This window comes from Perca fluviatilis, chromosome 6 (assembly GCF_010015445.1).
Source record: "Perca fluviatilis chromosome 6, GENO_Pfluv_1.0, whole genome shotgun sequence".
Lineage (NCBI taxonomy): Eukaryota > Metazoa > Chordata > Actinopteri > Perciformes > Percidae > Perca > Perca fluviatilis.
Genome location: NC_053117.1, coordinates 4,497,372 through 4,511,739, shown reverse-complemented (window position 1 = coordinate 4,511,739; position 14,368 = coordinate 4,497,372). Strand labels below are relative to the sequence as shown.

The 14,368-nt window shown below is 39.6% G+C and overlaps 1 protein-coding gene across 1 annotated transcript in view; it reads left to right on the top strand.

The window, feature by feature from the left end:
• The window catches only part of pnpla7b (patatin-like phospholipase domain containing 7b), a 52,472-nt gene that overhangs the window by 18,007 nt on the left and 20,097 nt on the right, over positions 1 to 14,368 (top strand). Inside the window, exons 8-19 of the mRNA XM_039802392.1 lie at positions 1,610 to 1,769; positions 2,303 to 2,383; positions 3,883 to 4,011; positions 4,710 to 4,790; positions 6,312 to 6,445; positions 6,537 to 6,604; positions 9,437 to 9,519; positions 10,290 to 10,439; positions 11,196 to 11,273; positions 13,431 to 13,636; positions 13,745 to 13,876; positions 14,066 to 14,189. Of these exons, the coding sequence (XP_039658326.1) occupies positions 1,610 to 1,769; positions 2,303 to 2,383; positions 3,883 to 4,011; positions 4,710 to 4,790; positions 6,312 to 6,445; positions 6,537 to 6,604; positions 9,437 to 9,519; positions 10,290 to 10,439; positions 11,196 to 11,273; positions 13,431 to 13,636; positions 13,745 to 13,876; positions 14,066 to 14,189 (1,426 nt within the window). The remainder of the gene's footprint in view (positions 1 to 1,609; positions 1,770 to 2,302; positions 2,384 to 3,882; positions 4,012 to 4,709; positions 4,791 to 6,311; positions 6,446 to 6,536; positions 6,605 to 9,436; positions 9,520 to 10,289; positions 10,440 to 11,195; positions 11,274 to 13,430; positions 13,637 to 13,744; positions 13,877 to 14,065; positions 14,190 to 14,368) is intronic.

The window sequence follows — 14,368 nt, the reverse complement described above, 5'->3', positions numbered from 1 at the left end:
AATTAATAGTCAGTTTATTAAAATGTGATTTCCAGTCAGTCAGTGAACAGACAGAGAATTGATATCCAACTGTTTTAATAACATTCAATGTTATAAGTATTGTCTGTGTTTTATTATTCACAGCACTAGGGGTGGGAATCACCAGAGGCCTCACGATACGATATCATCACGATACTTTTGTCACGATACGATATTATGGTGATTTTAAACATATTGCAATATTCTGTGATATATTGCAATTTATTACCTTTTTCAAACTTCAAATTGTTCCCAATTTCAAATGATGTCCCACAAAGGAAACTTTGTCAACATCTGTTTCATCTAAAAAAATACATTTCTGTTTGTTCATCTCACTTCAATTTTATTGCTGCAAAATGGGATTGTCAAGCAGACCGACTGACCAACATATACAGTATATATAATAAACGATCGATACTTGGCCCTCTGTGTATCGATACAGTATTGCCACAGAAAATATCGCGATACTATGCTGTATAGATTTTTTCCCCACCGCTACACCGCACCCATTTTTTCTCCACACACTGTTTTATTTATATTTGAAAAGATTAATCGATCATCATAGTAGTTGTTTCAGCTCTATTGTTACAGGTGGAATCCACCTTTCCTGCTTCGGATTCAAATAGAGTACCAACGCAGAGCAGATTCACAGTTAACTATGCATGCACATACTGGACATGATGTGAAAGACCCAAGTTGATCCATGCACACTTTTCACTTATTGCGGAAGTCATAATTCAATCCTGATTATGGTTTGACCGTGTTGGCCGACTTTGTTGATCTTAGTGGGCATTCACACAGCCTGCGTTGGCAGTCAGATGCTACGGCAAAAACGCAGGTCTTTCCATCCATTTTGAATGGGGGTAGTGCAGTTAGGCTGCGGCGGGGGGTGGCAAGTTTTGCCGTCTCGTTCGTCTCTTTTCTTTCTCTCTTTCTCCGTGAAGCTGCCTTCAATTGCGCTTGGAAATGTGGAGATCTGTAAAAGATCTGATGGGAAAACAGTAGTTGTGAAATAAAAAGTCTACTTGTGCTACATTGGAGGGTTAAAGAACACAACAGGATGTCACACAAATGGGCCGTTTCATTGACCCCCCCCACCCACCCCCCAGCTACGCAACCCTGTGGAGAATCGCCGTCTATTGTCTTGATGAAACAACATGACATAATGAGTCCACGCTGAGCTGTTAACACGTACACCAGTCCCTCTTCTTCCTCGGTTGCATTTCTGATGGCTACTTTAGGGTTGTTTTCTGCCCCCAGTGGCTGATACACTGTATTTTAACAGAAGTCTGCAACATGTATTATTAAAACACACTTAGCAGTAACTACAGGACCTACCAGGACTGAAATCTTAAGGACATACGGCTGATTTTCTTGCTAAATGCAATGGAGGAAAGACCATCATACTGCATCGGTTGACTGTTGTACATCTATGGTCTCAGAATCTAAATTGCATTTGTTATATATTTGATATGACACAGTTTACCTGAAATTTGCATAGTGCTGTAGTGACATAGTGACTAATACATTTGTGTATATTATCATTAGCAGTAATAGAACTACACCGTATGCGCACGTGTGTTGTAACCAGGGTGCTTGGCCACTTCGAGAAGCCTCTTTTCCTGGAGCTGTGTCGTCACATGGTGCTGATCCAGCTGCATCAGGGAGAGGGACTCTTCCGACCGGGGGACACTGATGACAGTATTTACGTGGTTCAAGATGGCCGCCTGGAGCTGTGCATCCGTGAGAGTGTAAGACCACCACAACACCTACTGCTTCACAGAAACCAGCAGAATATTTCACACTCAGCGATTAGGATCAGGATTAGTACTTGTTATCTTTGCTGTTTTGTGTGTATTGAATGAATGAAAAATATTTTATTATTGTGTCATGCCTGAAAGAAAAAAGGCCTAGCCTTCATAGGCTTACAAGACACTATTATTTACAGCAAGGGACCAGATACCCGAATAGCAACAAAAATGACATATATTAAACAAATAAACCTTTGAGTCGTTTTGCCCATGCTTTAGAGACAAAGGTCACCAACTTATGTACATTCAGTTTAAACAACCACTCAGTTATGTTGTCATCACTACACCAAAACATTTCAGGATTTTGAACAGACATTCTTAACATTCTTATTATGCTCTTAACTCATAATAAGGACTATATTGTAATGACAATATATGAGTGATCAGTGAGGAAAATATGAAAGTTGTTGGAACCCGTACTTGTGTTGTGACTGTCGTTCTGCTCTCATGTTGTGTGTGTTTTTTTACTGCAGGATGGTACCGACGCTGTGGTGAAGGACGTTTTACCAGGAGACAGTGTTCACAGTTTGCTCAGTATCCTGGACATCATCACTGTATGTCTTCATCCTCACATGTAATGTGGCTGTATTTTAGAACAGATTTTCTTTGGTGGAAATTAGCTGTCACATTGCACATAGTCTCGCATAGCCAGCTCTATCTCCATGGCGCTGTGGAGAAAGGTCTGTCTACACCACACATACATTCCAGGATAGGAAAAAAAAAACGTCTGGGTTGTTGGCATTTCTTTGAACCAATCTTAATCGTCTTGGGCGGTGCTAAGCTCTGGACGGAGCAGACAGTGGCTCTGCTAAATGGTCTTGAGGAGGAACTTGTTTTGGTGGAACATTTGCACCCCGCCAAAGAAAATGCCACATACAATCTTTAATGGAAGTTAACTGTTGACACAATACAGTAACATGAGCTATTTAAATTAGCTGGACACATGGTTAAACGTCATCTGCTCTTACTTGTGTGTGTACTACGTCCACAGCAATCCCACCAATCGGTCCCAAAACGTCCCAGTTAGAGAGGAAATGCCCTAAACATATTCTTTGTAAATCTTAACAATCATTCCAAGAAAGAACCGGGCAGGCCAGCCTTGTTGCACGATTAAAATTTTCTTCAAAACTTGCCGCTTTCAGCGTGTACCTTGCTAGCTGGAAGTTTGTTGTTGTTTCCCGAAGAGAACGGAGTTAGACAACGGCAAAACACAGAGAGCAGCAGGTGAGGGACGTCGGCCAGATGTTTTAGCAATTATTCTGGAAATTCGTTGACCCAACCAATCAAAGTAACACGTTATACCTTTTAAGGACATTGTGCTGATAATGCCTCTTTCGCTTGAAGTAAACATTTGAATGCAGGATTTTCAAATGCAGGACTGGGCGGTATTATATCTTACACAAAGGGTGCAAAGTAAAGCAAGATGGTGCATCACTAAATCCGCCCCTGAAAAACACACCTGCACACACGCACACACACACAAACGCACCAGACAGAAACAACGGTGTAATGAACTTAGCGGAGGCATTCTCTTTCAAATAAGTGACTGGGAGTCCGCTGCGGACGACATGCTTTTAGTCCACAGAGCCTTGAATCCGCTGCTGCACAGCTGTTTCCTTGTTTATTCAACGTTTATTATAATTGACCGTGTCGCATGTCTAAATTGCACCAAGTTCGACAATGCTTGCCATTCGGTCCCCAGCAGTACACCCAAGTGTGAAGTAGATCGGATGAATGGTTCCCGGGATATGCGAAGGACAAACAGAAAGACAGACAGAGATTCCTTCATTTATAGATACATGTTTGACATGAACACTTCTAAATGCTTTCATTTTTAGACTTGTTTTTACTGGAATGGTTGTCTAAATTCTGGACAAATTCTGTATCTCATTATATTGGTTTAATCATTCAGTACATCAGCCCTTCTTTTATTCACTTTTTTCATTGTCCATATGTAGTTCATCTTGTCAATTTAATTCTGTTTTGTGAAGATTATTATTACTCACAACATTATTTTTTCTCCACACACTGTATTACTGTATCTGTATTTCAGGGCTATCCAGCACCTTACAAAACAGTGTCTGCAAGAGCTGCAGTTGCCACCACTATCCTGCGACTCCCAGCTGCAGCCTTCCAATCAGTCTTTGACAAATATCCTGAAACTATGGTCCGTGTCATCCAGGTAAGTGTCAAGTGTCCACTGACAATGAGAAGCATTTCATTTATCAAGTGAGCTACAGGCATTGCTTAACAAAAGCACAGGCAGCTTCAGAATATGTATCCATATTCCCTTTTTTGACACTGCATTCTAAGAAATAAGGCCGTAAAATAACAGAAAAAGTCCTGCAAGCTCATTACCCGGACTTTGTCCCGTAATTGAAAAACAGAAACTTTGTGTGTCGCTACAGTAAAAATACAAAACACATTCTGTTATTCAAAGTTCTTTCGTGCAAAGCTACTCAGTTAGTAAACTTCTTAAAAGAAAACCAAGCTTCAATTAATTCTAAAACATTAATTATGAACACTTTTTTTGACGCTCTCTTATCCAAGTGCTGGTTAATAACTACGATAATGGTGTTGCGAACAGCTCACTACGTTAGCTGGCATTAGTGATATCCAACAAAAATTCACATATGTAACACATGAACAACCCAGACAACATTTTTAAACTACTAGACTTCCAATAAAACAAGCACGTTGTTCATTTTCCCACACAGTTACTTAACGCTGAAATTCCAAATGAACAAAAAATAAACAGAAATACAACTATGAATCACGTTCTATGGACATTTTCTGTTAAAATATACAGTCCTACAACTGTTAATACAAAGATATTTCTTAGGTTGTAACAGTATAGTCTGTATTTTCTGTCCTCCGTAGATCATCATGGTGCGTCTCCAGAGAGTGACCTTCCTTGCCTTACACAACTACCTTGGTTTGACCACTGAGCTCTTCAACCCGGTACTGTTTTATTTTTTTCAAACTGTGCTCCAGACTGTGGTTTGACTGATAAGGATTGTGCAAAGATGTGGATTACCTCACTTTCCAATTGTCAATTACTGGCTAGTGGCTAGCCTTAATTAACCCGACCCAGGGTGAGTCTGATGAAAAGTGCTGTGTCTGCCTGGTTCAGCTCTGAGATTTTCTCGCATTGCATAGCGCTGTAAGGAATAATCTCCGAGTTACGTTATGTTCTGCCTCTGGTTAGAAGTGGTGAATGTAGGCTACAGCTCACAGCAGCTTAATACTATATAGTGTCTATATCCAGCAGTCATGTAGCTAACGTTGGAAGCAGGAAAAGAGTCAAAGGCGGTGGTTTGGAGTATTACGTCTTCCTTGCTATACAAATAAAGTTATGATTATTATTATATCAATGTGGAACAGTACAGAAAACCTTTTACGAGTGTTAAATGTATTGTTAATCTAACCCCAGGTGTTTGTAGTTTCCTGAATCAGAGATCAGAGTTGAGATCAGAATGTAAAGTTGAAGTCCCCAATATTCTCTACACAATACATAGAAAAAAAGATGTGAGAAAGTCGGTGGATCCTTAAAGCGCTTGGACATTTCTTGTGTTGTTATAGCACACACTTAAAGTTACCATTCAAAGATGAAGCTAGGCTTCTGGAAAGATTGAAACCAAATAGTAGTATGCTACACCGTCTACAGTGTTGTGCTGCCTGCTTTGGACGGAGGTTCCTTCTTTAGTGAGTCTTCCCAAGGTTTCTTCAATGTCTTTCCTTACGCTGTTTTTCCTGTACGTATTTCCTGCGTTTACTTACACTGAGTTGAGAGAGGTGTCCTTATTCCATGTCCAGTCAGTGTGATTGCGGTTGACGTAAATCTCCATTTACTCATATTTACAGTATTATCAGTATCTATCATGTTCAGTATCAAACTGAGCATGTTTATTGTTTTTAAATCCACTGCATTAGTTAAAGGCATACTATGTAACTTTTCTCTCTTCGGTCCCCCTACAGGTTGTCTCATTGGAACTACAGCTCGCGCGACTGTAGTTCCAATGAGACAACCTGTATGATGTCTTTCTGTTCAATCTATAGTATCATGTTGTTGAGCTGCATACTTTTTCTATTACACAGCTTGATTTTTTGGGTCTTATATTATTATAGAGCGTGGTTTAGACCTACTCTATTGGGATTTTGTGTCCTGAGATAACTCCTGTTGTGATTTGACACAATAAATAAATTAAATTGAATTGATTAAAGTAATTAGTTAGTAGTTAATGATTAGTTACTGTTTTTCAGAAGGGTAGTTACTGTTTTTTGAAAGAGTAACCACCCTTCTGAAAAATCATTAACTACCTATTTTTTGTGTAACTTATTGTAAAGTGTTACCGTAATACAGTAGAAATAAACTTTTGGATCATGATGTCAGAGATGGATCACAGCTAATTCCACTATATAAATGTAACCTTAGCACATATTTAGAGAACGTTTAAATATTGATTTATGTGTGTGTTACAGGAGAGCCAAGCCATCTCTTTGGTGTCGCTGGCCCATGTTCTGGGTGAGGGTCATCCACACAGAGGCCACCGCAGGCAGCCTTCCCACTCTGATGATCTGGGCTCCGAAAAAAGTGACACAGGTCAGAAACTACAGCCTTCACTCAACATTTCACTGTCAGGCTGCAGTAATTTTTTTTTTTTTTTTTTTACAAAAAACAACAAAAAAAAAAATTATTTTATCCAGCTTCTCGGACACATCAACATCTAAATACAAGAAATCTCGCTCGCAATCCACCCCAATGGCTGTTACAGGTATACTCAACACACAGCATCACTTTTATACATACAGTGCCTTGCGAAAGTATTCGGCCCCCTTGAACGTTTCGACCTTTTGCCACATTTCAGGCCTCAAACATAAAGATATAAAACTGTAATTTTTTGTGAAGAATCAACAACAAGTGGGTCCCAATTATGAAGTGGAACGAAATTCATTGGCTATTTCAAACTTTTTTAACAAATAAAAAACTGAAAAAGTGGGCGTGCAAAATTATTCAGCCCCTTTACTTTCAGTGCAGCAAACTCTCTCCAGAAGTTCAGTGAGGATCTCTGAATGATCCAATGTTGACCTAAATGACTAATGATGATAAATAGAATCCAGCTGTGTGTAATCAAGTCTCCGATAAATGCACCTGCTCTGTGATAGTCTCAGAGGTCCGTGTAAAGCGCAGAGAGCATCATGAAGAACAAGGAACACACCAGGCAGGTCCGAGATACTGTTGTGGACAAGTTTAAAGCCGGATTTGGATACAAAAAGATTTCCCAAGCTTTAAACATCCCAAGGAGCACTGTGCAAGCGATAATATTGAAATGGAAGGAGTATCAGACCACTACAAATCTACGAAGACCCGGCCGTCCCTCTAAACTTTCAGCTCATACAATGAGAAGACTGATCAGAGATGCAGCCAAGAGGCCCATGATCACTCTGGATGAACTGCAGAGATCTACAGCTGAGGTGGCAACAATCAGTCGTATACTGCACAAATCTGGCCTTTATGGAAGAGTGGCAAGAAGAAAGCCATTTCTTAAAGATATCCATAAAAAGTGTCGTTTAAAGTTTGCCAAAAGCCACCTGGGAGACACACCAAACATGTGGAAGAAGGTGCTGTGGTCAGATGAAACCAAAATCGAACTTTTTGGCAACAATGCAAAACGTTATGTTTGGCGTAAAAGCAACACAGCTCATCACCCTGAACACACCATCCCCACTGTCAAACATGGTCGTGGCAGCATCATGGTTTGGGCCTGCTTTTCTTCAGCAGGGACAGGGAAGATGGTTAAAATTGATGGGAAGATGGATGGAGCCAAATACAGGACCATTCTGGAAGAAAACCTGATGGAGTCTGCAAAAGACCTGAGACTGGGACGGAGATTTGTCTTCCAACAAGACAATGATCCAAAACATAAAGCAAAATCTACAATGGAATGGTTCACAAATAAACATATCCAGGTGTTAGAATGGCCAAGTCAAAGTCCAGACCTGAACCAACCGAGAATCTGTGGAAAGAACTGAAAACTGCTGTTCACAAACGCTCTCCATCCAACCTCACTGAGCTCGAGCTGTTTTGCAAGGAGGAATGGGCAAAAATGTCAGCTCTCGATGTGAAAACTGATAGAGACATACCCAGCGGACTTACAGCTGTAATCCGCAGCAAAAGGTGGCGCTACAAAGTATTAACTTAAGGGGGCTGAATAATTTTGCACGCCCAATATTTCAGTTTTTTATTTGTTTAAAAGGTTTGAAATATCCAATAAATTTCGTTCCACTTCATGATTGTGTCCCACTTGTTGTTGATTCTTCACAAAAAATTACAGTTTTATATCTTTATGTTTGAGGCTTGAAATGTGGCAAAAGGTCGAAAAGTTCAAGGGGGCCGAATACTTTCGCAAGGCACTGTATACACATTTGAGATGTTTTGATTTTCTTTACTTTCTTCGCAAGTTTTATGCTTATCAAAGAATTAAGACTGATTCCATTCAAAGTTAAGAACTGCACCACAGCACCTTTTTCATTATGGTTTTAATGACTTTTATGATCTTTAGCTCTTTATAATTCACAGCGTTACGCAATGCATTACTTATTTATTGATCTACTTATTCATATTGTACCATATCTGTGAATTGTCCTTTTATGTGCTACTCATTTTAATTGTACGGAAGAGGATTAGGTCCACATGTGAACATTTTATTTCAGTTCTGAGAAATTCTTTAATCTCAGAATTCTGACTTTAAACTTAGAACTGAAATAACATTTTCACATGTGGCCTTAATCCTCTTGTGTATAATTGCCCCTCGGCGACAAATAAAGTTATTTGAATTAAATTGAAAATCCGCCAAACAAATTGCCAAACCTGAATCAAACTTGATTGAAAAGTAATTTAGCAAGGAAAGGCTTCTACAAGATATCTGAGTTGTTAGGAAACATGAGAAATCTGTTTTGAAATGCTGCTCCAGTTAAAACTAGCACCATCAGTAGCATTAGCAGGTCTCTACAGCAGGAATCTTCAACAGGAGGTCCGGGACCCCTAGGGGGGTCCTCAGAGTCAGTGCAGGGGGGCCACCAAATTATTGTTAATTTTTGAAAGTTTTTTTCCAAAATGAATCCGACATATTATTAGCAAATATAAATCCCCACTGATGATAGGCTAACTAGCCTATAGGTAAGGTAGTGTCTAAGGTAGCCATCCACAGATCCAGTTCATCCTGAGGATTAACTGTGCCACATGTATGTTTAAAATTAAAACATGATTTATAAAATAATGGCAACAATTCTAAGGCTATTGTAAAAGTTTAGTGCACCAAAAAGGTATGTATAAAGGCTTTAGGGCGCCCTACGTGTTATTTTAGGCCCAGTTTAATATGCAACTTCATTTTATACAATATATGTAGTAGTTAGCATAAGGGTTCCTTGGCTTAAAACATGTTGAAGACCCCTTATCTACAGTACAACAAATACTGCAGCCTCTGAGACACATTGGCATGGGGAGATGCTTGTCCATCTGGCTATAATAATAATAAAAGAGTATTGTTGCTGATACTGAACCTTCATGAGCAATATGATGACTGTGAACCTTTTGTGTTATGCAGGTGACATGTCAGTGAACCTCAACACAGTGTATGAACAGGCCAAAGTTGACAAAGAGGATTCTCTTGCTCACAATCCTGTGAAGGTCTCTGGATAAGGATTTTCTTTCTTGCCCTTGCTGCTGGTTTGAATCCAGGTGTTGAACATCTGGGGCCACTTACACAGAGATATTTTAGACTAGTGATCCTAGTTTCGCTCCTAGATTAGTCTAATGCAAGTTAGACCGTTTCACAAAAATCCCATTTGCACCAAATGACAAAAAGAGCAAAATATACAGTATGTCATAATGAGTGGTTTTCTAACAATGTTGTGGTGTGAGTAATGAGAAGGGAGAGAGTTTTAGAGAGCACAGGACCAGGTTGGGAATACACAGCTGTGAGTACGTCATCAGTCGTGTTCATTTGTCCAAGGAAACTGTCCTCATCCTGACTGACTGTTAGTGGAAGTACTGATTCATGCCAAAGAAGCCATAGCATCTCAGCTCTGCTACAGATCGGCACTGCACTGAGATTATGCTCCTGGGCGTTTTTTTACGCTGTCTGACTCCTCTGTATTCCCCAATAACAATGTCCTTGTAACTATTGAGTTAAAGGACCTGAGCGTCAGCCATGCTTTTTAGTTGTGTATTTGTATGATCAAGCAAATTATTATGCCACTTTGATATAGACTTAGCCTAAGCAAAATAATGCTTATAAAAACAGTGCAATACAATGTTACACAGTGGATTTAATGGATCTTTTTAGTATACTGCATAGGCATATACAGGGAATTGTTACTTAGAATGATCACTTAGTTTGTGGTTAAGTGCCTTTCTAAAGGGCCTGAAGTCTTAATTACACTTTTCTGTCTCCTCAGTCTATTCTAAAGAAGAGTGTGACGATGCAGGACACTCCATCAGCTGTTTACTACTATAGTGATGCTGGAGGAGGAAATGTCCAGCATAATAAAGTTAATGCCATTTTCCAAGCTGCCAAAAAGGATCTGCTGCAGGTGCTCCAAATACAGGTAGGTACAAACTGTGATTGTCTGTTCAGCACACAAAGTTCACCGGTTTAAAATATTTGATCCTCATTCTTGTTTTAAACAGGGAAAAATGTAACAGCAACGGTGAAATACTATAAAACAAATCTGTGAAAAATGACTAATAATAAATATAATTTGTTTAGGTGAAGTGTCAAACTCAAGGCCCCTCACAAACGTTGATCTGGTCCGCATATCGATTTAGGTTCACAATACATTTTGGCCCACCTAGTTGTGCGCCAAACCAAAAAAAAGGGAAACTGATTTTCAAACAAATTATGCAACACTCAAAGCAGAATTTGTCAGATGTGCCGACTTTGAGACTCAGAAATTCACACAGAATCAGAGAGTTTTCATATTCAGGCTGTGAAACAGGTTGCTGTAAAAAAAACAAATGTAATTATTGTTTTGCTGAATTTTATGGTGGCTAAGGAACTTTTTGCTGACTTCTTTAGAGCTTTACGTTGACCAAACTGTAAGGGGGAGGCTATATTAGACATGCAATAATATAGTCAAAGCTATTTGATTAAATAAAATCATGTCAATAAACTATACACGTCTGGCCCTTAATGTGTTTCTTATTTGTCAGTGAGGTCCTTAGCGAAATTGAGTTTGACACCCCCCCTGGTTTAGGTGATCTGGCAACAGTTTTGTAATTATGAATCCATGTTTGGTCAAGCACTTGAGATTGTTAAAAAGACATTTCCCTGTGATTTTTAATATGTACTGCTATTTTATCAGGACGCCAGTCTGCTGGAGGGGAGGGTGAATCTCCGGCAGGTCAAAGCTGGTTCTGTTGTGGCCAACCAGGGAGACCAGGTCAGACACAAACCCACCTCTCAATGTGTTGCTCTCTGTGGGACAGACTGTTTATTAAAGCATCAGTGTAAAAAAAGTTTATCTTTTAACAATGTGCAGGTGCAGTGACACGGCTACATTTTATCTTTTACTGATACATTATATGTGTTATTCTTATGTGGAAATGATTTGTCACTATAGATGCAATATTTCCACTTTGATAAGACTTCTGATTTGACTTCTTTATTCCTTTATTACTTTATTCGGATGCCCATTAGCTGCTAATAATGTAGCAGCTACTCTTCCTTGGGTCCACATAAAACAATCACAAAATATACTTAAAAAATACCAAATATACATTTTACATACATTTAAAACAAGACATATAATGCAAGTAAAAGAATATAGCTGTGTACATGTTTCGTAAATTAGGGTCAAATAGAATATAATCACATTTCAACAATAATATCCCATCATAGTTAGATTAAATAATGTTTAGTTATTGTTTAAGTGTTTTCTAAGTAGTCTTTTAAAACCCCTAACCCTTACTGGGTGCCTCCACTATAATAGTTGGCAGGCTGTTCCACAGTGTGATGGCTTTAAACATTACAGACCTGCACACGGCATCAGTCCAGGGTTTTTGCTTGAGCGTAAAACCCTGGGGGAAGCAACATGAAGGAGAATAACTAACTTAAATTTGGATAAACAAAATGTACGTTTATTAAAGGTGCCCTGTGGAGTTTCCTTTTTTCAGTTTGATTACATTCACGGTTTCTCACAAAAACACATAGTGTGTATCCTTAGTTCTTTTTGCATTTGAACTCCGGGACATTGTCAGGAGAATTAGTGAAGTAAAAGTAAAGTGCGTCAGACATTTGCATTCTCATCTCCGCCGGGTAACGTCTAGATAAGTTCAGTTTTGCAGTGTATGTGTGAAAGGTGCTCTTGAGGTCTAACAAACTTTCACATTACACATATTTAATTTATTCATCTCCCCCTAGTGCTTGTAATGGCATTTGCAAGTTTGGTCCGCGCCTGAAGTAAAACAACATCAGAGCCGAGGAGTCTTTAACACAGTGTCAATGGCTGCTCGTGAACTCCCATCAAACTGTCATACCAGGCAGCGCTGTTCACTGATTGAAATATGAATTAAGATTCACGAGCAGTCATTGACACTGTGTTAGAAGCTCCTTGGCTCAGATTGGTTGTTTTCATTATGCCATTAGCAGCACCATGAGGAGGCCGAGGAACATGGTTGTTGGTTGGAATGGTAGCTGGAAAACCCATTGTGCAAGGCACTGAACTCCAAACTGCTGGTGCCCCTGTCCATGGACAGCCCCCTCACTCTGACCAGGGTTTGCATGGGGTCTTAAAAAGTCTAAAATTTCAAAATCCAAATTTTAGGCCTTAAAAAGTCTTAAATTTGCTGAAGTTTGGTGTTCTAGGTCTTAAATAAAACAGGTCTTAATTTCCCTACGCGCAACCCTACCTCTAATGCTCATTAAAATGCTCATTAAAATGCTCCTGCAGCGCTTTAGAATGTTTTTTGATGTTCTTTCTTTCGCCAGTCCAAATATAATTCACTGTATTACAACGAGAAATGAGACCAACATGCAACTTATTTTGCAGCCAATCCGCTTTTGTGTTATTGTTCTCTTTCGGATTGTACTACAGACATAAAACAGATTTTTATTTGTTTAAAGTTCATTCATTATGGTCTTAAAAAGGTCTGAAAAAGTCTTAAATTTGACTTGGCGAAACCTGCAGTAACTCTGTCTGACATCCGTCCAACTAGTGTATGTATAGGTCCTGGGCATGTGTGTGTAATGTTTGTACCAACAGAGGGTAAAATACAATTTCACCTTGAGGGATTAATAAATTATGTCTTTTCCTTTTTCTTCTTAAAGGTTAACAAAAATAAGGCAAACTCTGTGGGTGTTGGGGGAGGAGTAGAAAGGGTATTTTTCCTTGCCGCTGATTGAGCAGCAGTTGATTGGCGGAAGTTCCGAAAATAAATTACACATATCAGAAATCATAATTTGACAAATATTCTCTGCACTTAGCTTTTTTCCCCAGGCTTTTTTGGGAGATACCACTTTCCTTTATTTCCCACAACTCTTTACATGGATGTGTGTGTACTTCTCATCCTGACTATTTCTTGTTCTTCTTCTCTTACAGGATGTGAGCGTGGCATTTATCATCTCGGGGTTGCTCCATGTTTACCAGCGTATGATAGACCGTGAGGAGGAGACCCTGCTGTTTGTCACCCACCCAGGAGAGTTGGTGGGTCACCTGGCTGTCCTCACGGGGGAGCCCCTTATCTTCAGTGTCCGGGCTCACAAAGACTGCACCTTCCTCTCCATATCCAAGGCCCACTTCTATGAGTAGGAGCAAGCTCACAAACAAAACATTCGTTAGGGTTCCAGCGTGGGTTCTTCCCATCACAAACAGTGCAATGCAATATACACCAATCTGTGTTTTCAACGTTGCAGAATGATGCGCGAGGAGCCCAGGGTGGTGTTGAACGTAGCTCACACTGTGGTGAAGAGAGTGTCGCCATTTGTCAGACAGATTGACTTCGCCCTGGACTGGATGGCTGTGGAGGCCGGCCGTGCCGTCTACAGGTATCTGCTCTATGGAGCTGTTGATTGGCTTCTTGCTGAAATAATTAATATGTCACTAATATCAGTGGGAATGAAAATGAATTAAAAATATAAATCCATAAAAATATGAGAAATAAAAATAAAGTATAACTAAGTGGATTAAATGATACTAGTGTGTTTGTGTGGTTTGTTTTCTGATTTTTTTTTTAGACAGGGAGACAAGTCAGATAGCACCTTCATCGTCCTCAGTGGCCGACTGCGCTCTGTCGTCGCACAGGATGATGGGAAGAAGGAGCTGGCTGGAGAGTATGGCCGTGGGGATCTAATCGGTGTGGTGAGTAGGGATGGGGATCGTTAATTTTTTATTGATATTGATACCCATGCTCGAGACTGCTTAACGATCCGAGTGTTTATCGATACCATAATCAATACTTCTTTTCTATTATTTGGTGGAAAGACAAGACAAATTCTTATTAGAACTATTATTGCTTTTATTGCAACAGCTGTGAGACT